Consider the following 24,917-nt stretch of genomic DNA (forward strand, 5'->3'; position numbering starts at 1 on the left):
TAGTCCCATGTCATGTTCTCATCTTCAAAGGAAATGGTTATCTGTGTATAATAAGATAAAAAATCACATTAGATATATTGTAAGTTAGTTACTGTGGAATAAGGCTCCACAATAACCCAGTAGCTTTATTTTATTGTTGCTTGCACAGGTTATAATGACTCTTACTTTAATACAGTTGTTTCCATTTTCTTGTGAAATACTAGATACATTTAAAGCCTCTAAAAAGTCCTTCAGTTAAACAGTCTGCGAAGGAAATATGGTTCAACTGCGCACAGTGAAGCTATAACCTTTGACGTTGTTTCATTTTAAGGGTTAACAAGCCAAAAAGGTTGGAAACCACTGCTCTAGTTTGCAAAATGTCAGAAAATAGTGAAAAATGCCCGTTACAATTTCCAAGAGTCCAAGATGACATCTTCAAATTACTTGTTTTGTCCACCCAGCAGTTTAAAACCTGAATATTTATAGTTTACAATGATATAAAAACAGAGACAAGTAGTAAATCCTAAAAGAAGACACTGCAACCAGCAAACGTTTGGCATTTTTCCTTGATAAATGACAATTGATAAATCGATTAATCGACCAATCATCAGCACGTCGACTCTGCAGCTCTCTGTTTCCAGTGCTATAATGCTATTCCAGTAGTTTCTCCAGGGGCCAAACAAGCCGGAGAATTGTAGCTCTGTGGCTGACAAGGTCAAGGCCTCTCTCTCTGTGAGCTACAGTGTTGCCTCCAGGCTGAAGGTGAACTATTTCTGTAGGACAGTGCAGAGGCAGAGTTGTGTTACACATTGATACATTTGGGTGCAGGGAATGGTGACCTGTAATTATATACATGTGCATATATATGTGTGTGTGTGTGTGTGTGTGTGTGTGTTTGCCGAACACGTCGGTGCTCGTATGGCACGTCCACTGCCGCATCAATCAGCTGACCCTCCGATCCCTCCGTACTACAGCTGGGCTACTTCTTCAGCAGTCTGAGGTTATGACTTCACTGACAAGAGGAGAAGTGTAGTGTAGAGATGCAACCATAAGTTGAGTGAAGTAGAGAAATCTAATTCAAAATGACGTCTTCAAATTGCTCGTCCTGTCCACCCAACAGTCGAAAACCCAAACATCTGCAATTGGTATTAAACTGAGATGCTGCATCCAGCAAATGTTAGAAGAGAAAGTTAAAGGCGACAGAAATTTGGCTTCTTATTACTACTTCACAGCTCTTGAGTGTCTGTGAAGGCTTATGATGTTGTTGTTGTTGTTGTTGTTGAACAACATTTTTCTCCCTCAGCTATTCATCCATTTTTGAAACACTGTTTTGATGTGTTTGATGATTTTGACTCAGTGGTCAGGCCTCAGTTGAGAGTGATTTGACAACAATTATACAAAAATACACAATTTAAAATAGGCTTTGTTTGTAGGTGTAAGACAAGCCACATGGATGATATTTTAAAAGTTTGGTGTCGACGTTACTCATTTCTCTGCTTCATTGTGGCCGTCACCCTTGGAGCAAAAGCCTCTCACGCTGTGCTTTTTGGTGAAGTGCCGCCCAGCAAACGCTCTCCCTCTGGCCAGGGACCTCCTATCTGAACAGCCGGTGCTGGAGCTGAAGCTGGAGGCCGGCAGGCGGGGCTTTAACACCGACTCTACCCATCTAGAGATGCTTAAGCTAGGTTTGAAATAACTCCTCGAGCGCTTCCGTTGACGGAAAACGGCCCCGTTCACCAGTAATGGCGGATTATCCGTGAATCCCAGTTTTCTTCTATGAAAGTTTGTAGAAGTACTCGGTGTAACCTGGATGGTACTATTAGTACATGTGTAGCCCTCTAACAGGCTTCACTATAGCAGTGGGAGAACCATGCTAATGCGCGGGAGGGGTCACGCTAAATATGGCTCCACTGCGTCATCGAGCCATGATTTCAGGCCCACACAAAAATGGTGAAAAACGGTCTAAGTTCACACATCAGTACTACATAGTTCAATCTTTTCACATGTTTCCATCAATTATTTTCTAACATATATATATATATATATATATATATAATGTGTTTGAAAAGACGTTTCAGATTTTCCTTCACACAGACTTACAGCTTTCATCCAGGTAGATGTACATTTATTCTTCTGAAGATGGCATGTACTGTAAATGTGGTAAAAATGGAGTAAACAGATTTATTTAAGTGTGTGCATGGTGTATGGTAGAAGAACAAGTTCACACATTTATTAGTGAAACACAGTGATTTGGGGGACATTTAGTTCTTCAAATATTATCTTGTTAGCTATGTTTACTAGAGAACAGGTTCCTGTTGAATGCCTGCAGGCTTCTTAGTTCCTACTTTACCCAGTTATGACACTTGAGGATACATTTTCACCAGACCCAATAGAGACTACAAGTTTAAACATAGGAACCAATCATCACACGCTCCACATAACACTTGAGGAAGTCCTTTACTGGAAATGCTGCAGGCATTATATTTTATTTGTAGCACTCACAGTATATGTACCATATGACAAATCAAAGTGCATTCTTCAGAAAATTCACAGCTCACAGTTTACAGTTGGTTTTATGACTGGTTGTACTGTTTGTGTTTTATGTCTGAAGTGCAATTTCCTGTGCCTGTGACAGTGAGGGGGTTGGGCGTGTTTTTTTGAAGGCAGTGTAGCCCTATTAAAAGCAGGGGAAATTAGTTTCTGTGTGGTATGTGTGCTACATAACAGTCTGGTTATCTTTACCTTATCTGTGTTTTATCTGAACAGTAATGCACTACCATAATTAGCACTTTATTTCACACATGCGATAGAAGTTGACACCAGTAAACAAAGCACGCACATTCTCTTATAAGCACACCATCTCGTTACCGGGTATTAAAAAAGGAATTCGGGGAACGACAAGCTTCAGCGATTAAAAACTACAACTACATCAAAAAACACCATGTAAAATAAAAACACAATTAATTTCATGATCATGGTCATAATACATTATTTTCATTGCTCTATCATCTAATGGTGTAAATTAAAACAAATCACCAAAAACATCATATCAATTCATCTTTGACCAAAACACAAACTGTCTCTTAAATTAGATAAAAATCTTTTCTACTTTTTTGAGCTGTTGCTGACAAATAAACCAAGGGGTGCAAAGATCATAATCATTATAAGCTATTACAATCAATATGGCCAAATATGCCTTAAAATGGTAATAAAATGGGTAAATACAAGATGACACAGCTATGTTGGCCCTAAGCTTCCTAATTAAAGGTTTATGTGGTAACTTAAAAACATTGTCAGTATCTCTGCTCTGTTGGTTGAATGTTTTTGTTTTCCGACAATAAAAAAACGTCATAAAACATCTCGGACTTTGACTTAAACTCTTAACTGAAAAGGGTGGCGTGGTTGTCAGTGGGTCATGCCAGTCGTGTTTAAGGAGTGACTGTTCAGCCTTTACTCCAGTGCCTCCAGCGCGTTCATAGATCCGAGCTAAAGTTTTTTAGCAACACCTGACTGCAAAATCGCTTCTAAATCTAGGAGGAACCGAATGTACAACAGCGATAAAGTAACAGTGTGAACATAGCAGCTGAATTTGGTACTATAGAGCTGTCACATTCACAAATGAATCCTGAAAAACGTGTAGACTAGATGTGAGAGTTCACAGTTCAGTGCCAACTCACACACCTTAGTGTTATGCATACAAATTCCCAGTGGCTGTAGGTATAATAAAGAGCCACCACAACATTATGAGCTCTGAATACACAAGTTTAGCCTTGATGACAGTGACACACACGCACACGCACACACACACACACACAGCCTTTCAGAAAGATTACTCCACATTGCAGAAAGCTGACCAAACTTGATCCTTCACTCCTCTCCCAACAATGGCAGCCATTGAAGCATCTGGCTCACATGGTTGTGAGTCCTGTCAGAGGGGGAACCTCCAAAACTGGTTACAGAAAGAATGCAAATAGTGCGGATGTTTCTTCGAATGATTCGATATCTGTTAAAGTAAAATATGTAAACTCGTGAGCATCTTAAGTTCATAAATTCTATCTACATCTTCAGATGTACAAAAACAAAACAAAAAACAAGTTGTTTGTTAAAAAAAACAGATGGCCACCAAGATGTTAAAAGAGATTTGCTACAGTCTGAAAATCTGATATCCTGTTAAATGCATTTTCATCACAGGTCGTGTAAAGCCACAGATCAAAGTACAGATACATTCCAACATTACTCTTCACTTTGGTGAACTCTGATAGCATCTGACCTGAGTTTACCTTTTAGAAAAGCTCAAAGCAAGAACACACATCTTGTGTGTTTTCCATATCCTGAATTTGGTTTGTATGAATTTTGGCTTTACTGGTCGCTGGTATCTCAGCGGAGGTTGGTGATGCGGTATGGGGGGGATGTGTTATGTCTTGTGAAAAGTCGCCTCAAACAGATTTCAGGTCAGATTACTTGACTGCGATTCCTACTGTAATCTCTGACCATTCAGGTGATGTAACCAGATCCGCTTCTGGTTCAGTCGTTTTGGGGAGAACAGAAACGAGAAGAGGCCACCGCAGGTTTCCTCCAGCTGAGCTCCGTCTGCCTTGTCACTCCCTCCAAGGCACGAACCTCAGGCTCATCTCCATCAAACCTTTTTTTTTTTTTTATAAAACGTACACACACACAGACACACGCGCACACACTTTAGGTGGTATGACATCATGCTTCAAACATGCTTTCTTCTTCTTTGCTCACTCTGTTGCTTCTCACTCTAAGGATACTTCCAGCAGCAGAGTGGCTGTTACTTTTTTTTTTGGGCAGAACATTTTATTTATCTAAAAAAAAAAGTGCAACAATTGTGATTTTTCTCTCTTTTTAAACATTTTTTGTATCATTTTTGACCTTTCACAGTCAGTTATTATTTCTATTCCAGTGCCCAGTGTTGTGCTGTTACAGAACATATAGGCCTAAATAATTAATAGCATATACAGTATGTTATCTAAAATAATGTTTATTCTTGCACACAGTAGTAGCAGGCTCTAAGAGTGTCCAAATACGGATGTTAATGACTTGATTGTTGATCAGTAATTTATCACTGTTAAAAATTTGTTTGACTGCAACTTTACTCTTTTGGTTCACACTCATAGTGTCGCTTTGGGCCGCAGCAGGCAGCTGTGGCTCCCTACGAGGGTGTCTCCAAAAGTAACCCAAGTCTCATTAGAATAAAATAAAAATAAAAAGCATTTGCATTTGTGGTATTTTTTTCCTGATTAAAATTAAGTGAATGTCAACAACTCTTTCTTTTACCATTTCGTCCTTGTAACAATATCCTCTGCATGAGTGATGTCCATCGAGAGCAGCACGTTTTATCTTTATACCTGATGATCTGTATTTGTAGGCTACAGCACTTGTTGATACAAGGATACATAGACTTTAAGTTCCCTGCATGTTTAGTCTCATCAGAGTTCAGTCCTCCAGAAACGACTGTAATTCTCGCATAATCTGCAATCTTTTAAAATCTTTTAAATTCTTTGTGGCAATTTGTTGAATAATAGCTCTGTGTTATTTTGTACTTTGTGATTTGTTGCTCAAATAAATTACTTGTGTTTATTCTCGATTCAAATACATGATAACCGTTAAACGCTTTAATTGTGATAAATGATTTGTGAAAATAGATTTATGATCATTATTGTGGCTGATGATCGATTAAGGTAATGGCTTAAAATTCACTCCCTTGTCCCAACCAATCTACCTTTCTATTTCATCACCCTATCCCCCCCAGTCTGAACCAGGATCTCCCTTTATGTCACCTCGATCCATTCTTGGCTGTGGTTAGTTTGTAAATCTTTCAGAAAGATGTCAGCGGAGATAGTTGTTATTGGGAGATGTGATTAGTAAGAGCACTGGGTGATTTCATAGAGATGTCCATTAGTTGATTGTCCTCATGTGATGGTAAACAGAGAGGCAGCCAGCATGGCCATGTGCTGTCCGGCACTGCCACAACCCTAAATCCCCCCCTCCACCCCCCCCCCCCCCCATCCTTTAAGCAGTGAGCTGACCATCTGTTCCAGGCGCCGGGCCCTCGATGAGCGCTCACACCACAACACACACACACACACACAGGCAGGGAAACGCATACATCACAGTCAGTTAATACCTGCCACAGGCCGTGTTTGTATGGATTCAGCCATATGTAGATAGATTGACTGCTATATGTGTGCGAGGTCAGAGCAGGTGATGTGTGTGTGTTTGGCTGTCTTTTGTATGGGTGTGTGTGTGTGTGTGTGTGTGTGTGTCTGTATTTGGAAAAGGGGGGGGCGGGGGGGGGTCCCGGGTGCGTGTGTTTGTATGGCACATATCAAAGTTGCTGAGGTGACACATGGCATGAAAGGGTTGGTTATGGGGTGACAGGAAATGACCAGACAGGGGTGCAGCATTTTATCAGTCCCCAGCTGGAGTCCTGTGTTCTCTCTACACTGCGCACCAGCTATATGTGTCCCTGTTCCATTTCCTGTTTTCATTCTGTTTCTGCTGTGGTCATGCAGTTTTAAAGTGGATGTAGAGTATGATCCATTTTCTACTTTATGTATTCTGATAATAAGAGAAGTTTAAATTATGTAGATATCTGTAAAAAAAAAACCAATGGATTGTTTCCAAAAGCTTCTCGGATGTGAATATTTTATGGTTTATTTAATCTTCTATGATAGTAAACTGAATATCTTTGGGTTGTGGACTGAAGACTGAAGTCACTTTGGACTTTGGGAACATTTTCTGATATTTTTCAGACAGAACAATTAATTCGGCATATTAATTGCATCATTGATACTCACTGTTTGGTACAGATGCTCAGCATTCACATGGGGGAAAATCATCCATCATAGAATAGACTAAGATACAAATTCCTGCACTAATAGTAGCCCTTAATAGACCAGGGGCCCATTTCACAGAAGCGATTTGCTGACATGCAGATTTCAAAGAGTGCCAGCATCCCCTTTCACAAATGATTGTCACTCCTCAAGTATGGTGTTCCTTTGGATTCGTTACATATGTCAGAATAAACGGTTTAAGATATTATCTCGTGTTGCAAATCGCAGCTTGCATGTCGCAGATTCGGTGAAACGGGCCCCAGAATGAAATGCAACACAACACATTTGATTAATAGTTGCAACTTAAACGGTCTATTCCTCTCTCTCTACCTGCTTGAAGATGCCACAGCTGATAGCAACAAGTTGTAGCCCGTTCTCTGGTCTTGTGGGAAGTCGTTCTTTAAAAAGTTAGAGAACAGGAGGGATCTGAAGTAGAAGTCATCGAGACCGGTTGAGGGAAAGCGGGTACAACATAAACAACATAAAGAGAAATTACAGCACGTCACGAAATGACTCCTGGAATGATGTAATGCATAAGAGTGTAACGCTATCCGAGACTTCAACCTTCCATAAAATGTAGTACACTTTTGATGCAGTTTCACATTTACAGTTTCTGTTTTCCTTATAAATGTTCTTGCCATGTATCAGGTTTTAAGTTAATTGAAAATCTATATGTATTCCAATAAAACCCCAAAACAAATCAAAGGAAGTCTGAGAGAGAGACAGAGGGAAGAGAAAGGGGAAACGTATGAATGTATGGCCTGTTAATGGTTTGAGAAAGTATGAAATGGATTGAATAATGAGATTTGCTTTTAAGATATAACCTTTGTAAAAACTACTGACTTTAATTCTCTCTGAGGTCAGCTGTTAATGATCTGTTGAATCTTAATCTATGAATTTAAATCACCAAAATAAGCCTTTTTTATATTTTTGCATCATCAGCAGCATTCAAGACGTCAAACGTGGCACAAATAATCACTTCATTTATTCACCCGCATGTCAAATTAATCGTAGTTTCACCAGTGTGTGTTCGGTGTAGCGAATAAATCACAGAGCAGCAGCATCAGAGTTTTGGACACAAGCTCAGTCATTAAACTCTTCTCTCTGTCTCTTTCTGTCTCTGTGTCCTGCACTCACCCCATGATGTCTCTCCGCTGTGTATTAAAGAGGGAACTTGTGAATGGCGTGATTGTGTATTCAGTAAAGAGGATGGCAGCTGCTGGTCTTGGCGTTTGGGGGAGCTTATGTGTGTGCTCTGGAGTGTGTATGTGTGTTAATGGTAATCCTGTAGATCCTGATGACTTATCCTTTATCCTTTATGAGTATGCATGTTGAGCTCCAGCAAAATAATTTGGTCCTTTAGTAGATTACATAATAGCCCATGAGATCTTTGTGTCATAATCTGACAAATTTCGTAATCTGGCAGATTGCAGAGAGCTGTGTTGAAATCTCTAGTCTTAGATTAATTGAATGGTGGGCAGACGTTTGGTTTCTTTCCTGTTTCAGTTCATAGATATGCAGCGTAAATCCTGCTTTGATTTTTGGTTTATTGTGCAGCTTAAAGAAAGTGTTATTTTTAATATTATACAGGTGAAAAGTCTGCAGGGTATTGATCCTTCTTTTTGTCCTCTTTTACAGTTGTAATGTCTTGAATCGGTTGCCCCACCAGCCCAGTGAAGGACGTGCCAGTGCCAGGCCGCTGCTAATGGGAACTCCTGCTCCGCCATGAGTGCTCGTGATGGCGTTGGTGGCGTCGGTGGCATGGGCACCCTCGGTCGGCGGCAGCGCTTTGAGAACTCAGAGTTCACTGTCCGCATCTACCCAGGCGCCCTGGCTGAGGGCACCATCTACTGCCCGATCAGCGCTCGCAAGACCACCACAGCCGCTGAGGCCATCGAACGCGTCATCGACCGCCTGCAGCTGGACCGCACCAAGTGTTACGTTCTGGCTGAGGTGAAGGAGTTCGGTGGAGAAGAATGGATCCTGAACCCCAGCGACTGCCCCGTGCAGAGGATGATGCTCTGGCCCCGCGTGGCACTGGAGCACCGCCCCCTGTCCGGCGGCGAGGATTACCGCTTCCTCCTGCGACTGAAGAACCTGGATGGTTCCATTCACTATGGTGGCAGCCTCCAGATGTGGCTACAGGTCACAGAGGAGCGCAGGCGCATGGTGGAGCGCGGACTGCTTCCGCAGCCTGAATCTCAGGGCGACCACGCAGATCTGTGCCACCTACCAGAGCTCAATGAGCGCTCGCTGCTGGACAACCTGCGCTCACGCTTCCGCCACGAAAAGATCTACACCTATGTCGGAAGCATCCTCATCGTCATTAACCCCTTCAAGTTCCTGCCCATATACAATCCCAAGTATGTGAAGATGTATGATAATCATACACTGGGAGACTTGGAGCCACATATTTACGCAGTGGCGGATGTTGCTTACCACGCCATGCTGCAGAGACAAAGTAATCAATGCATTGTTATATCCGGGGAGAGTGGCTCTGGGAAAACGCAAAGCACAAACTTTCTCATTCATCATCTGACCGCTCTCAGCCAGAAAGGTTTCGCCAGTGGAGTGGAGCAGATAATCTTGGGGGCAGGGCCTGTACTAGAGGTAAGCAAAAAATGCTAACGTTCTAGGTTTCAGGTAAACTACACACACTGAATTTCAGAGCTTTAATGAATGAGCTCTGCTGATTTTAGAGCTGTACACCGGAGACTTGACTTAGATTTAACTGCTGTGACACCTGACTTACTTGAGACTCCACTTGAAACATTTGCACTTCGCTTATGAAGAGGTTTGACTTGAATTTCACCAGAAAACATGCTTTAAATCAGTTGAAACATTAGTTGCTGCACCTTTATTAAAAAGCTCTAATAATAACCTTGTGCCCCAGACCTCATCAGTCCAGATCCTGTCTGTTGAGGCATCAGTTTTAGCTCCGAGTTGGCTGACATTGAAAGATTCCCTCAGTCTTGACATGAGACTTGTCTCAAATTACTTGGATTTACCTCCTTTCTAATAACACTGCCTGATTCACATTGTTTTTTTAGTTAATTTGGCGATATAAGAAGGGATCTATAACATCTGTATATATTCAGTTTAGGCTGGTGTGTTCAGAGTGGATTTTTTTCATAGTTTCAACACTTTGCTCTGTTTAAATGGATTCCAGCTACCATATTCAACTAGACTTGCTGTGAATGTGAGGTTCTGTGTGGCTTGTAAAATTAGTTACACAACACTGCTTATCCACAACCGTCTCTATGGTTGGCCCTGAGTTGTGTCTGCCCCATACAGAGGTTTATTGCAGTTTGGGTACAGCTGCGTGGGGATTATGTAGTGCACAGAGGAGCTCTCTCTCTCTCTCTCTCTCTCTCTCTCTCTCTGCAGGCAACCAGTGGCCTGTCAGCGGTTACAGTTGTAGATTCTTGTTTTTGTGATTACAACCATTTTTTTTTTTTTTTCTGCACAGTGGAAAGACTCTTTCAAGGTAGACGTTGTAGAGGCCCAGCCACAGGTTGCGAAGGAAACGGGGTTGTTTTCATATCTCTCAAGACATTCCACTCATATTCTTTTTCTTCTTCAGGGACTTGTCACTTAATGAACACCAGTCAGAGTCTTTGACAAGTTCACAACCGCACATTGTTTTCTCATTTGTCTTCCACATCAACAGGATTCTTGAAGGTTGTGTAACACCCTTCAACTGTATGGACAATACTGCCAGTCAGGAAGGCAAATACTGGCTGCATATTGGCAAGAGAGTTGTTGTATTTTATAAGGGGTTGTATCACTCGCTGTCACGTCACCTAACCACCAGCTGTTTACACTTGCTTCGGTTACAAAGAACCTGGCAACGCTCAGAGAAATGCATACATATTCTCAGGTATTTCTTCATCTAGGTGAAGTCAGAGGGGCATTCCTCTGACAGCCAGGGATGAAAACCACATAACCAGATACATTTTCATTATTTACCAGCAAAAAAAGGTCTGAAAAGTCTTTGAGTTTATGGCTACTCTACCGGAGCTGATTTTAGATTATTGAAATCTAAACACTGACTCATTTATTTCATTTCCTCTCTAAGCAATGAAATCGAATTGCTGCCAGTGTTTTTAGCATCGGTGTCAAGTTTAAAATAGCAGTTTTGCAAGCCAAGTTCAAAGGTAACTAGCAAGACAACAATCTTAGCAACAAGTAGTTCCACTCTTGTGTTTTATTGCCTTCGGTTTAGCAAACAGTTCTCAGGAATGCCATTCATCGGTGTGTCTCCGGGGTTAATGTGTAAGCATATTGGGTTAATCCTCGACACAGCAACACGACGGAGTAGTTTTGAGTGCAGAGGAGCAGCCTTTAATTGTTTGCACAGTAAGATTGCGTATCTGCCCATTGGTGATTGATGCCAAGACTGGAGCGGCGGTGCTACTGCAGAGACAAGAGGAAGGGAGGAACGGCAGCCAACATTAACTCACAGCAATACTTCATCTTCATTTCCCTGTAGCTCTTCATTTATTAAAGTAGACAAGCAGAACAGGAGGAAAGATATTTGCTGTAGAAGTTTTTTTTATGTAGAATATGCTAATGGTTATTCATGTCCTGCCAGCATTGTACTTTTAGGAATATTTCATCCCAACATTTCGTCATTGACTTGACATTCAGTGCCTCACTGACAGGAAGGAGTATTGACCTCTACTAGAGTTAATGTTCTGTCACCTTTAATGTAAAGAGTATTGAATTTAAACTTGACCCCTGACATGAGCCATTGGTTTCAAGAGTTAAGCCTTAGCTGGCTTAATGAAATGACAGAAGCTACCAGCAAAAGATCATCTGACGAGATGCTACAACGTTAATAACTTTTTCCTTCAGTGCGATGTGCATCGTTGAATACTTATGTGGATATTGCTTGGGTTGAAGCTTGACAGGCTTCTTTGCCGAATCTCATTTGATTGCATTGGGTGGTGTCTTATTTCATGTATCAGGTATTTCTATTAGATCTTATTTTAAAGGTCTAGGAAGCTGGTTTAGGACATTAAAATCATCGAGATGGGAGATACAGTATGTGAGTGGGCCCATAACTAATTGGACTTGTTGCCTAATCAGAATTTAGGGATTCTGATGAGTTTTGAGTATTGTAAAATAACCATAGAAAGTAAAGTGTGAAAAGCCAAATAAAGGCTTATTCTAATAAAATTTTGGAGAAAACTTCCTGGAGGATTAGATCGGCTAATATATCAGTTTGTGACATTGCATTTAGGATATGACATGATGAGGAAAAAAATAAAATTGTATGAATAATATGTGAAACTTGTACAATGTTTAAAAACTCTAAACTCAAGGTTTATTTATTCAGCTTTTCCCAAAGCTTTCGCCCTTCTTCAGTAGGCGTATGAAACTTGAATAATATGTGACTCACTTTCCACCAGTGTTTACGCCTGGATACTATCCAGCACAAATGCTGTATTTCACTGTTGGTCCCTGAGCCTTTCTGCTTTAACATTCAGGGTTTAGCGCCTCGCTCAGTGGCATCTCAAGTGGTTAAAGACCCCTTTAAATGTGCGATTTTTGGGCTGTCTGAGACCAAAGTTGACAATTGACTTTGGCGACCGAAGTCAACCTGGAACAAAATTCTGACAGTTTCAGAAATTTAAGACTAAATTCACACAATGTGACTGCTGCTACGACCCACTTCTACAAATACACCAATCAGAATATGACATGAAATGACGTACAGTTTTTCAATAGAGTTTAGGGGTAAAACACACTTGTTCTTCTTAATATGTCCATGGAGAGAGATGAAACGAAAAAGAAGTTCGTGTGACTTTGTTGCATTTTAAAAACATATGAGCAGCACAGAAGGATGATGCAAACTAATGAAGTGTCTCTATTCATGTCCTGCCAGCATTGTCTTTAAGGAGTATTTCATCCCAACATTTTGTCATTGACTTGACGTTCAGAACCTCAGTGACAGGAAGGAGTATTGACCTCTACTGGAGTTAATCTTCTCTCAACTTAATGTGAGAGAAGATTAACTCCAGTAATATACTTTTTTTTCTATTCGCATCATCGCGCTACAATTCACCACACATCCAACCACACAGTCCGACAACCTCAAATTGATATTTTGCAGTCTGACACAGATTGTGACTAAGATTTTCCTCCCACTTCCAGGTGGATGTCCAGGCCAGTTCATCATCCAGAATCATCTGATATCAAACACTAAGAAAGTGTTGAGCCGTTCCCCTCAAGTGAAAAATACTATAGCAAACTAGCCTGAGGTTTTCTACTGACTGTCGTGCGCAGGGAAAACTTGCCCCCGAGGCCTAAAGCATGAGGAGAGACAGTTGTTTTTTTTTAACCTCTTGATAGAGGATATCACTTACAAGAGGTTTTGGTCTTTTTGGAAACCAGCCAACAGCTGCATGTACGTGTTAAGATCCTGACAAGCCCTGTCGCTCAAGTGCTTCAATTAATAAAACTCAGCTTGAAGGAGATGAAAACATAGACCGTAAGAGCCTGTTATGTGGGGTTAGAAAAACACACTTAGATCTGCATTTTACCTACAGACTTCCCTTTTGGTCGAGGGTTTCATGGGGATTCTTTTTCCACAGAATTGATCTTCTATAAATAGACTGATTGTAATCAGCCTGACCTTCAACACTTTTGGACTTCAGTTGACCCCTGCAGGATGAAGATGACTGCAAGCATACGTGAAATACAACAAATACTTCCCCAGATGTTGGTTTAGTGCTTATCTGCTTGTCTTTCATTCCTGACGTTGTTTACCTGCTTGTGCCAGATATGACTGAAATTGACATTAAGCCTTAAATTCCTGTGACTACATACGTATCCACTGGAATTTACCTTCTGAAATTGTTTGTGTGGTCTTTATCTTCTCTTGTTCCATGCCACTGTTACATGATACGTAGGAAGTTTTGACTTATTCTCACGAATGCTGTTACTCAAGAACTTTCCTCCTTTTACACTTTAGATCTCTGCTTTCCCCTGATACTGACGGTTACGTGACTATGTTTTAAAACAACTTGCTATTAAAGGATGCATACTGATGCAGAAGACTTGCAGAACATTATGCCGCTCTTGTTTTTAATCTTTTGCACTTTTCGCTTTATAGCAATAGATGACAGACAGCTATAAAGGAAAGCTGTTTGTGCAACCTTACTATTAAAGCCCATTTGCTGTTTTCTTCTTTGCTTGATCTCCATTTATCTAACAGTGTTTATCAGTAATGACAGGTTAGTGCAGAAAACTGTGTATCTTGTCTTTGTGAGATGACTACTGAGTTTGCCCAGTACTACATAATAGTTACCTTTCCCTTCTTTTTAGCTCTTTGTGACCAAAAAGAACCCTTCAGATTAAATATCGATAGATTTAAAATCTATCAATACCCTTACTCAATACTGTTTAGTACTCTTTCGGTCTCTGCAGTGTTTTCAGATGGATTCTTTATGTAGCTAGTCATCATCCAGGGTTTAACGAGGGCTCAGGCTTTGAATCCAGATGTCAGCCTGTTGAGTCTTTCGGCTTTCAGGTGGCAACATGACATTTAAAAATGATTAAAAGCTCACTTGAAGGCATGCAAGTAGGTATGAAAGTGCAAGGTGTACAGAAAATACTGAAAGATACATTGTGAGGAGCAACTTTATTTAATATGAAGGTGTTTATGGAATAAAATAAATGAGAATTTTTGGATTCTGGTTATTTTATGATACCAATAATGGGATATGATGCTATTTTAAGGAGGGAATCGGTTCTGGTTCGACATTATTGTTAACACTAATGAAAACAATGATCGCTCAGAGGAAGCTCTGTCATTTGTTTTTACATGTGAGTGAAGTGACAGCTTAATATGAGCTTAGCTGTCTTCAGTTCTCCCCCGCGGGTCAAGAGGGAGAGTATGGGGTTACTTCATGCTGCTCGCTCTGACAGTGCATCATCAGAATCAGCTTTCCAAGACCAGGGAGATGTCATAGGGCATTAGATCAGGAGCAAAGCTAATGCTGTGTGTGTGTGTGTGTGTGTGTGTGTGTGTGTGTGTGTGTGTGTTGGCAGGGGAAATTTGCTGCAAGACACGGCTGTCATGTCATCAAAGGACACACTGACACCCACCTTCATGTGAACACAAATATGAACGTACAAGGACATAGACATGCACACACTCAGACATGCGTACTCGCACACATCTGCCATTTTTTCATCGTGAGGTTCATACAGATGTGCTGTACATTTGCTTTTAGGAATGTTAAGCCCTCCTGACACATGCGCTAATCAGTTTTTAGGATTACCGATTGGATGAGGATCGTGTAATGTAAAACAAGTAACTCATAGTGCTGATATCACAGGGAATTGATACCGAACTCTGCAGCTGTATGGTTGAGTAATCTCAGCAGTTCTCGGAAAGCCCCACAGGCAGCTGTTTCTAGCTAAAATGCTCCGATGAACTTGCTTTATGCTACCTGCCCAGCGCTAAATGGCAAACAGACAAAGTTGGTGACTACCTGGTGCAGAAAGATGATTATCTAGATGCTGGTTTGATCGTTGCTTTTCAAAATCCCCGTTAAGGACACACTGTCTGTTCATGACTTGCAGCTACAGCAGCGTGTCTACTTTGTCTGTGCAGTGTAACACCGGTAGCCTGGCAGCTAATGTCAATCAAACAAGCCTTTGACACACCCCTCCAGCCAGCTGAGACAAAAAGGAGCATTTCTGCTATTTCCCCAAAGACCTTTTTTTTCTTCACGCTAATAAAACAAAACTATTAATACATTTAAACTGCAAAGTGAGATGAATAAATGAAGCCAGTGATATGTTGTGGCTGTTTGTTTTGATCCTTTTTATGCCCTGTGGTGGTCATGCGGCTTTAAAGCGAGAGTTGTCCCCTTGCGAGTACAACATCAGAATCAGCAACAACAGAGTTAGACCATGAGAGCACAGGTCAGACATCACAGGGCTGTCGTAAAGCAACTCAGTTGAAAACAACCAGTAATAAAATTTGGGAAAAAGATTGAACAGTTGCGATGATGGTGTGAACTTCTTTCTTTATGTGCAACTTATCTGAAGAAACATTCAAGGTAACTTAGTTGTTGAGTTAGATTTTTTTTCCCCCTACAAGTATTCATAATTTGTGCATGTGAGAGACCTGCAGACCTCGATGAGCCAGTGAGCGCCGGAGCTCCTGTTGTGCTCCTGTGTGTTCCAGGCCAACAGAAACACTCCCAGTAGGAGTCAAACCAGGTCAGCAGTTTCACCTCTCAGCATCTCCTTCACCGCCACCTCAGTACACATGCGCACACAGAGAAATGCACGCACTGAGTAGGATTTCCGTGAAGATTCTCAGTCATCCGGGTCATGGTTATCCAAGGAGAGTTGAATCAAGGGCAACTGGATTTGGTTGTAGATACTCGAATATGAGTCTGTTGTCGGCATCTCAGGTTAAACCGTAGGTGGTTTCTGTAGACTGCAATTTTCCTGGCTGTCTTTTCATACTCCCACACCATTCTGAGGTTGTTCATCTCAAAATGCTTAGTAAGATGTCTGTGAAGATTCTCAGTAATCCAGGTCATGGTTATCCAAAGAGGGTTGAATCGAGGGCAACTGGATTTAGTCGTAGATACTTCAGTAGTATTCATTTCAATAGTATTCTATTCAAGTATCTACAACCACGTCCAGTTGCCCTTGATTCAACCCTCCTTGGATACTGAGTGGGATTAATGTGTATTACAGGATCTCCCCCAACTGGGCGGGGTCAAGTGAGATTTACTGTGCCCTGAAAGTGTTGTTTTCATCAGGCCGGGGTACAGAAAAAAAGAAGAGATGAGAGAGCCAGGGGAATGATTGAGCACCGTTCATGTGCAGTGTCCCTTAGCTGAGTGTAAAATTACACTGCTGTGTGTTTTTATGGAGGTGAAACTAGAGTAAAAGCTGCAGCACTGGCTGATGCTTACACACTGGACTCTGCATATAGGCTGCATTCTCCAGCTACGTAACAGGCAGGGTGGAGGTCTCAAATACCTTAGTGGGTTCACTGTACTGTGTAAGAGCAGCTGAAGTAAGGACATGAATGTTTTGGAGTAAAAACACCAAATTAAACAAGCATTTTATTCATAATTGTTTGTGTAGCAACTTGAGATCAGCAGCATTGTTGAAGAACAGAGTTTCAGTAGTTTTTGAGCAGCTACGCCCCTCACTGTGGTATGATGATTACATAATCGCACGATTCTGCACGATATATCGTTTCAGCATTGACATTGTGATGTGTGTGTGTGTGTGTGTGCAATGGTCACATTGCAGGATGCACAATGTCAAGTAAGGCAAATGAACTCAAACACGTTATGCTACAACTTTTTCACTGCTTGATACAAAAGGAAAATCGCAAGGTTCTCATTTTCCATGACTAATCTACAAGAAAAGTCAGCTGACAATACATGATTTAGTCTGATTTAAGGGTTCTTTGATACACAGAATTTGATCAGTTCTCAATGTGCTCTGGTGAAGGGGTGCACTTCATCACTTTATTAAACAACCAAAGCAGACCCCACTAGTTGTGTACCACAACCTGAAAATGAGCGCTGCCTGTTTTGGTTGTTTGATAAACTGATTAAGTGCACCCTTTCACCAGAGCACATAGTGAACTGATCGCTGTGGATGCAGAATCTGCAAATCACCTGCCTGTAAACATGCACGCAACGCGGTTACCGTCAGAGGCAGGCGTTCAGTTATGCAAGGCGGCTTTTGAGTGCGTGTATTCCTGTTATCAGCGGCTTCTCATCTCAGTGCTGGTTAAAAGTTAAAAAGTTACTGTCACGCCTTTAATATAAGAAACACTTAACACACGCACACAAAGCTTGCAGTATCTAGATCTATCTGTACTTACATCTTGCCGGAATATAGATAAATCTGTTTGTTGCTTGAGAGTTTTACTGTCCTCAGCCACGCCGGAGGGCCTGTTTATATCACATCATATAAATATTTTCAGCACAACTACACTGAAATTTGATAGTGGAACGTTTTTCCAACACCTTGAAATATCCAAAACATCCTTCAAGACAAATCACGTTTTGATCACGTTTTGCCTGTGCTTTATGATATATTTGATATATATTTGGTTATATTTGATGATAAAACAACAGATTGGTAGATTCCCTGCACCGCTTGATGTTCTATGCTCCTCTCCTCACCCAGATGATCATATTTTTCCTGTGCTCTCTCATAATTGTCAGTAGTCACACTCAAAAAAAAAAAAAAAAAAGAGTTCCTCAGGAAATGATTGAATCATGCAGCCCTTTATTCACCTTCCATTGTGGAAGTAGCCAGTGGAACAAACATTACTGGACATTGGCTTTTGCAAGTTGAAGGGTTTTATAGTGTCATCATTGTTGTGAGAGCCATAGTAACCGTTGTCAGCACTGTGGTTATTTTGTCACAGAAGAGACATTACACAATCAAAATAAATACATGGGTTTTTTTTGTTTTTGAAATTGATTTGATATAATTGCATATCATCTTCATAATCTAGCACCACCGATAGCCACAAAATCAATTTTACTATCAAACAGATGATGGCAACTGTGAAACATTCAGTATGTTGGTTCCAAAAGATTTGGTTACTTGGGTCCTGACATTCATGTAGCTGTTACTTTGACATGTACCACCTACCTAAACATTGCTGCAGACCAAGTACACCACATGTCGGAGACCAAGGTGTTGCCTCGGCCTTCCAAATTCCCCAGATCTCAATCTGATCAAGCATCTGTGGGATGTGCTGGAAAAACAAGTCCGATCCATGGATGCCCCACCTCGCAACTTACAGGACTTAAAGGATCTACTGCTAACGTCTCGGTGCCAGATACTAGAAGACATCATCAGAGGTCTTTTGGAGTCCATGCATCAATGGGTCAGAGCTGTTTTTGGTGGCAGGAGGGGACTTACACAATATTAGGCAGGTGGTTTTAATGTTATGGCTGATGGGTGTATGTATCTTCAATAAAAGAATCAGTGGAAGGGCATTGCAGAGACAAATGAGATTTGAATGTTTTGAGCATTAGTGAAATGTTGACTGAAAAATCACAGTTCAGCTTCTTTCAATCAGTCCTATTTAGCACAGATAACCCACAATCAACAGCTGCAGACTCTCTGACATGATTGTTACAACTGATGGCATTTTGCTCAGCCATGAGATAAAGAATGCCAACAGTTCCAGCTGCTACTTTTCACTATTTGTTTATCTTGCTGCCCCGGTGCCAAGCTCTTATTTTTCTCTGAAACCGTATACATGAAGACTGGTACCACTGGCTGGGAAAGGGGAGTACATACTGTTCCGGCTTTGTCAACCCATCTGTACAAAAAAAAAAAAAAAAAAAAAAAAACCCTACCAAGCAGAGGGTAGTGTTGATACAGCTTCTCACTCAGGCTGTAACAGCTTGAGGGTCGAAGGTCACAGAGAGATTTGTTGGAACCACATCAGCCTGAAAGGGTTTAGTGTAGTTTGTTGTGTAGCAAGTCAAATGAAGCAAAAGTCAGGATAATCAGGAATTCGATTAAACTTTCCTCCTCATGTCGTGAATTTCTGTGCATTTCACTCTGCAGGTAAAACAGTGATAGTAGTTATATTCACTCACTTGTGCACAACATTTTCTGACTTTTCCAAAATTTTGTTGAGGTTAAAGAGAGGCTAACTAAACATGTCCAAGTCTCGACAACCCCAGCACATCTGTGCAGATAGATTTTATCAGCAGATTTTTAATGACAGCTGAAATGAAGCTTTACACAACATCTGTAGCTGCCTCTGCTCCGCTGCCGTGTCTTGTGTGTCTCGTTACACTTTTTCAGTCAACTAGTCAGCAACAGCCCGACAATGTGCCTGTTTGTGTCCCCTCACAGGCTCTTTATTTATGCTGGGGCATGCCAGAGTTTGCAGGTGCCCTGTCAGCAACACACACACACACACACACACACACCAGTCAGCACTTGCTGTCAGACTCGACCAGCTGCCCTACTGCCCTGACTACACCTGCAGCAGTGGGTCAAACAGAAAGGAGCTGGACATAGAAGGCTTCATTCTTTGTGATGTTAAAGTCACTGCTGCCAAATCCATCCGCAGCATACTTGCTCTTTTTAAGTAAATTACTTCTTGAGCACGTCTTTGTCGGCAATTACAGCTTATGCTTTGTACTTGAATGCCTCACTGGTGTAATTTTTGGTCATGTTTTATGCTGCAGGACAGAAATTCCTGGAAAGAACAAACACAAAAGTTAAATTCAAATCTCTGTTTTCTGTCTCTCGTTTCTTTGAGACGACAAACACACACATGCTGATATACACACGCGCTCTCTGTCCTCCCTTCGGTTGTTTTGACTTTGTCCATCTGCAGCTGGCTAGATGTTGCTTTCCCCCACATCATCCCTCCTTAGAAACTCTCCTCTGATTTTGTTAAGTAGCGGATGTTCAGGAATTGTTTTAAAAGCGCCAATGTGGATGCTCAGTTATGTCCCCTTCCTCCCTTTCACCGTTCTCCTGTGGGAATGACAACAACACAGAGAGAGAGAGAGAGAGAGAGAGCTCAGAAAAGTCCAAAAAGACTTCTTTTGATGCCTTTTTACACTATTTTAAATCTATTTCTCCTAAAACCCGAAATGTAATTAATAAAACAGACTCTGAGACACCAACAGTTAACATCTGAAACCACCTCCTTCCCTCCTTTTTGTTCCCCCTGCAGATTTTCCATCCTCATGATTTCGAGTATCAATTAAGTATGTTACATAAACGCAGAAAGCACCCACTCCACCCCTCCACCCCTCTACCCCTCCACCCCTCCACCCCTCCACTCCTCCACTCCAGTTACATAAATCCTTGCAGGTGACCTGTCTGCTGTGAGGGTCTCATGTGGTGTGTGTGTGTGTGTGTGTGTGTGGTTTGCGGTCATCCTATACTTCCCATACGTCCAGATGTGGTGTAATAAACCTAGTGTGAAACGCTTGCACATCTGGAAGAGAGGAGTAGAAAACATGAGGGATGTCACCCCTGGAGCAAGTCGCTCATGGAAAGATCATCCCATCAGGCCACGTGCTGCACTGCACATTTTCTGGTACATTTGTCTCGGATTTGTCGGTGTCGAAGTTGAAGACGGTTAGTTTTTAACTTGTCTCTGGATGGCAGGTGACCATCTCCAGAAATGTACTTGAGCATTTTAACGTAGATAAGATGTGGTCCTGATACATTATCACAGTAGGAAATGAAAAGCAATCATCAAGTGCCGTTATCATCTTCCTTATTCTCTGTCTCTCTCTATTCCTCTCTTCCTCTGTTGGCCGATAACTACAGTCGCGGTTAGTCTTCACTGGCCCATCTCAGCGAGAAGATAAGTGTCACTGCCATAAATAAATGGTTGTGCTCTGTGAAAGTTGCCTGCGGTAATGTGGATGACTCATTTACAATGCAGAACAATGGTTTTGTAGAAGCGTTGCGGTGTGTTTAGTAAGTGTGGCGATATGGTTCCCTTCCATCATAAAGCTTTTAACAGCCGCCGACTTCCAGACATCACTGCTTCTGCTCAGTAAACATTGAACTTAAATCATTAAAGGACCATAACTGATTATGCTCTATATACATCAGCATATTGTACACTCAGTCTACATTCATTTATTTTTCACAACCCTTTTTGGGAAAATTCTCTTTGTGTGATGCCTCTAATACACAACAACACTTCATCAGGCTTCTGTTTTTCAAGGTTATTTCCTTGTTGATTTTGCATTTATTGGACAATTGACTGTTAAAATCAATAGCACAGGACACGGAGATAGGACGAAGGTCAACATAATATCACCCGGCTGATACAAGGCTTTAACCTGGCGATAATCTCTTCAACCACCAGAACTACCCTGGTTACTATGTTCTTGTTATCTCATCAACTGGTACTGGTACTGACTGGTACTGTATATACTGTTATGATGTAGGATGTCTTTGTTAAACATGGTTGAAGTTCCAAAACTTGAGGTGTGTAAAAATGCTCCCTGAAAGTCAAAAGACCTTCAACCTGCTCTGAACACTTTGTTTGCAGTGTCACATGTACTCCCCATTGAACTGATGTCAGATTGTTCGCACATATGCCCATAAACGGCCGTCCGTTCCTCAGCTTTTGTTGCTAAGGTTGTTCCACGGGTTGTTTGTATTGTCCACTGGCATATTTTGGATCGGATTTTAGTCCCCGAACATGTACGGATGTACAGTATATGTCTGAGAAGTTTATATTTCAAGTAAAGAACAGGAAAAAGAAGTGAAATCTGACTACTACTGTTTGTTTACGTAGCCTCCAGAAGCTGGCCAGAGTAGGTTCATTGAGAGGGGGTCCTTAAAGAGACAGCAGCTAAAACAGCCTGTTTCTAAACTAAGGGGCTGCAGAAAGGGTCAGTGTAAGTTAAATAAGGAGTTTTTAAAAAAGCAATGAGTAGAGCCCCAGAATATAAATACAGATGTTATGTTCTCTTTAAAAATGTTGAAGCTATGGATTAATGTTCAGATGAGCAGACCCTTGTTTTGTTTTTATCTTGTGCTCTACTAGTAAACACACAAGGATGCACGCATACATGCACAAGCACATGTGTGATGTGACAAAGATCCTGACCGCAGAAAGTGATAATGCAAATGTGTAGGGCTTGCAAGCTGTATAACATCCCTCAATGCCTCATTACACTGATAGAAAGTGGTGGTAATGCACTAAGAAATGTAGCAGTACACCAGCAATAAATAGGGAAGAATAAAGTGTGTAGCCAACTAAAGCATGCATGTTTCAAAATATTTAAAGTTGGAAATGCATTGAACACATTATATCTCAAGATCACACACTGTCTAAACATAATTATGTTTGTTTACAAGAAGACTCCACAGAGTACCTTTTTAAGAATACAACTCTGATGAGGGCATTAGCTTGTTTAGCACTACATTGAAGTGTGCTGAGGTCAAACCACGGGGCAGCCCAGCTTTTTGGATTAGGTAATAAACCACTTAATTCCAGCCAATCTTTAACATAGCATCTCCATATCCGTCTTATTTGTGTGGTTGGAAGACCGGCTGAAAGTTACGTGTTTGACTTTTCCAGTTTAACATATCTGTGTGTGTGTAATGTAAGACAGACTACCTGAAGGGGACGGATATTCTTGGATTGGCACGGGATTGGACAGAGTCCCAGTGTTTGTGTGTCTCAGATCTAACTAATTGGATTGACCTCCTTTCTGCCTCGACCATGTGGCATGGCTTTAGCGTAGTGATTGTGCTAAGTCACTCCCCTCACCTGGCTGCATTGTCTCTCCTCGGCTAACGTAGCTCAGCTCAAACTCACTGTTAGCTCGGTGCTCGTCTCGCCAGCTAATGCTTGACATGTGGCCTACATATGGGTGTGTTGGTGATAAGACCACCTGTTCCGACTTTGCTTCGACATGGCTAGCTGTGTGGACAGAGCTTTACTAATATGACCTGGGTGTTGGCTAATGACAGGGAGGTCACAGAACACATGCTGGAGAGTACTGGAGATTTATCTGTCAGCTGAAGTTAGAAGCTTATATATCTCACTGAATGAACAGTATATGTCATAACAAGAGAGACCTTTGTATGCTGTTTATTGCCAACATGATTTGCTATTACAGACATAACAGTCAGTATGATTAGTGGCAATGTGGATCTACTTCCTTAAAGGTGTTAATTGGGTAAATGATTGGCGATACTACTGTAACCCTCATTATAAGACAACCCCAACCTTTTCCAGCAGCTATATTTGTCACTCACGTATTCACACCGCTCCTGTCAGGCTCTTGGAAGCAATTCAAATGATTTTTTCTCCAGCAGTTAGCATTTTTCAGGCTGTTTGGTCTTTTTGAGCTCCTCATCATCTGTGACAGCAGTAATTCTTAACTGCTTGATAGACGATTCAAACCCTCGTTTCTTCAGTAGAGATGCCGGAAGACTCTTTCGACTCGTTTTCACTCATCATGAATTTCACCTGCCTTCTGAAACTTTTGCAAGTTAACCTGAGCTATTATTATTATAAGGGTGACTGACCTCAAATATAATATGTCTCCCATTTTTAAAAATGTAATTTCCAGAATACTATATTGTCTTATATTTGGGCCAATACAAATGTCCCCGAGACAAATTACAAACCATTGCCGTCCAATCATAGCCATGTACTGTATCTCTACATTTGGTCATTCTTGTATATTTTTTCAAATAAATTGAAAGATTAGGAAGCTCCCTTCATGGGTTAAAAATAAGTCCATTCTCAAGCTAATAAAACCCTTTATAAACTAATTGGATTACCTCAACAATGTGTCATCACAAAGCTTAAAACAAAGCTGTTTTATATGAAGAACTTTCATTTTGGAGATATGACAAAACATTCCTGGTGAGGCAAATGCCTTCTTGAGCCTCACGGGTTGTTTTTTTTTCTCCTCTGGTGTTCCTAAATGAACAGATAAATGAATTAATGATCTCTGTTACCAAGTACATGAGCGGCTTAAACTCAAACAGTGCTGACAGTGTCGGGTACACAGCTGGGATTTATTGATAGAAAGTTTCTAGTCGTGGTGATACTCGACATCACGCCGGGCTGATATAGATGTTCGGTCTCAAGTCAGGCTCTCAGAGTTAAGGCTGATATTTAGAAACTCAGATGGTAGCTGTCAACCTCTAAGAAACCATTTTTAAAGCCAGTAGATATATTATTTATATGTAAGATAACATAGAAGATAAGAAGGTATGCTATAAGACCTCATTCTTTCATTGTTCAAGTGTGCTCATGAGTTTTAACTTGATAACATGTTGTTACCTTCCAGCTGTGAAAAACACACTCCAGATCCCTTTTTTACACGAACAGCATGATCATATATTTCTGATATATTGCTTTTAAATATCACAAACCTGTTTTTAAGTATCACTTTTGTTTCTAATTCCACTTAAAACCTCAGCTGAACCCGTTCTACTATCCCAACATGCAACCGATCCTGCTCATTTTTCACTTTGCGCTGTAATCATCCACTCATCTTGTGTGCAGTTGGCTCGCTGTGTTAATTTGAGAAACTGGGAAAG

General features: G+C 41.1%; 1 protein-coding gene across 7 annotated transcripts in view; it reads left to right on the top strand.

Annotated features, from left to right (window-relative positions):
* The window catches only part of myo9aa (myosin IXAa), a 110,508-nt gene that overhangs the window by 16,122 nt on the left and 69,469 nt on the right, over positions 1–24,917 (top strand). For all 7 annotated transcript variants that reach the window (XM_042429443.1, XM_042429887.1, XM_042429525.1 and 4 more), the window contains exon 2: positions 8,475–9,446. In XM_042429443.1, the coding sequence (XP_042285377.1) occupies positions 8,562–9,446 (885 nt within the window). In that variant the 5' untranslated portion in view covers positions 8,475–8,561. The remainder of the gene's footprint in view (positions 1–8,474; positions 9,447–24,917) is intronic.

The sequence above is a fragment of the Thunnus maccoyii genome, chromosome 1, assembly GCF_910596095.1.
Source record: "Thunnus maccoyii chromosome 1, fThuMac1.1, whole genome shotgun sequence".
NCBI lineage: Eukaryota > Metazoa > Chordata > Actinopteri > Scombriformes > Scombridae > Thunnus > Thunnus maccoyii.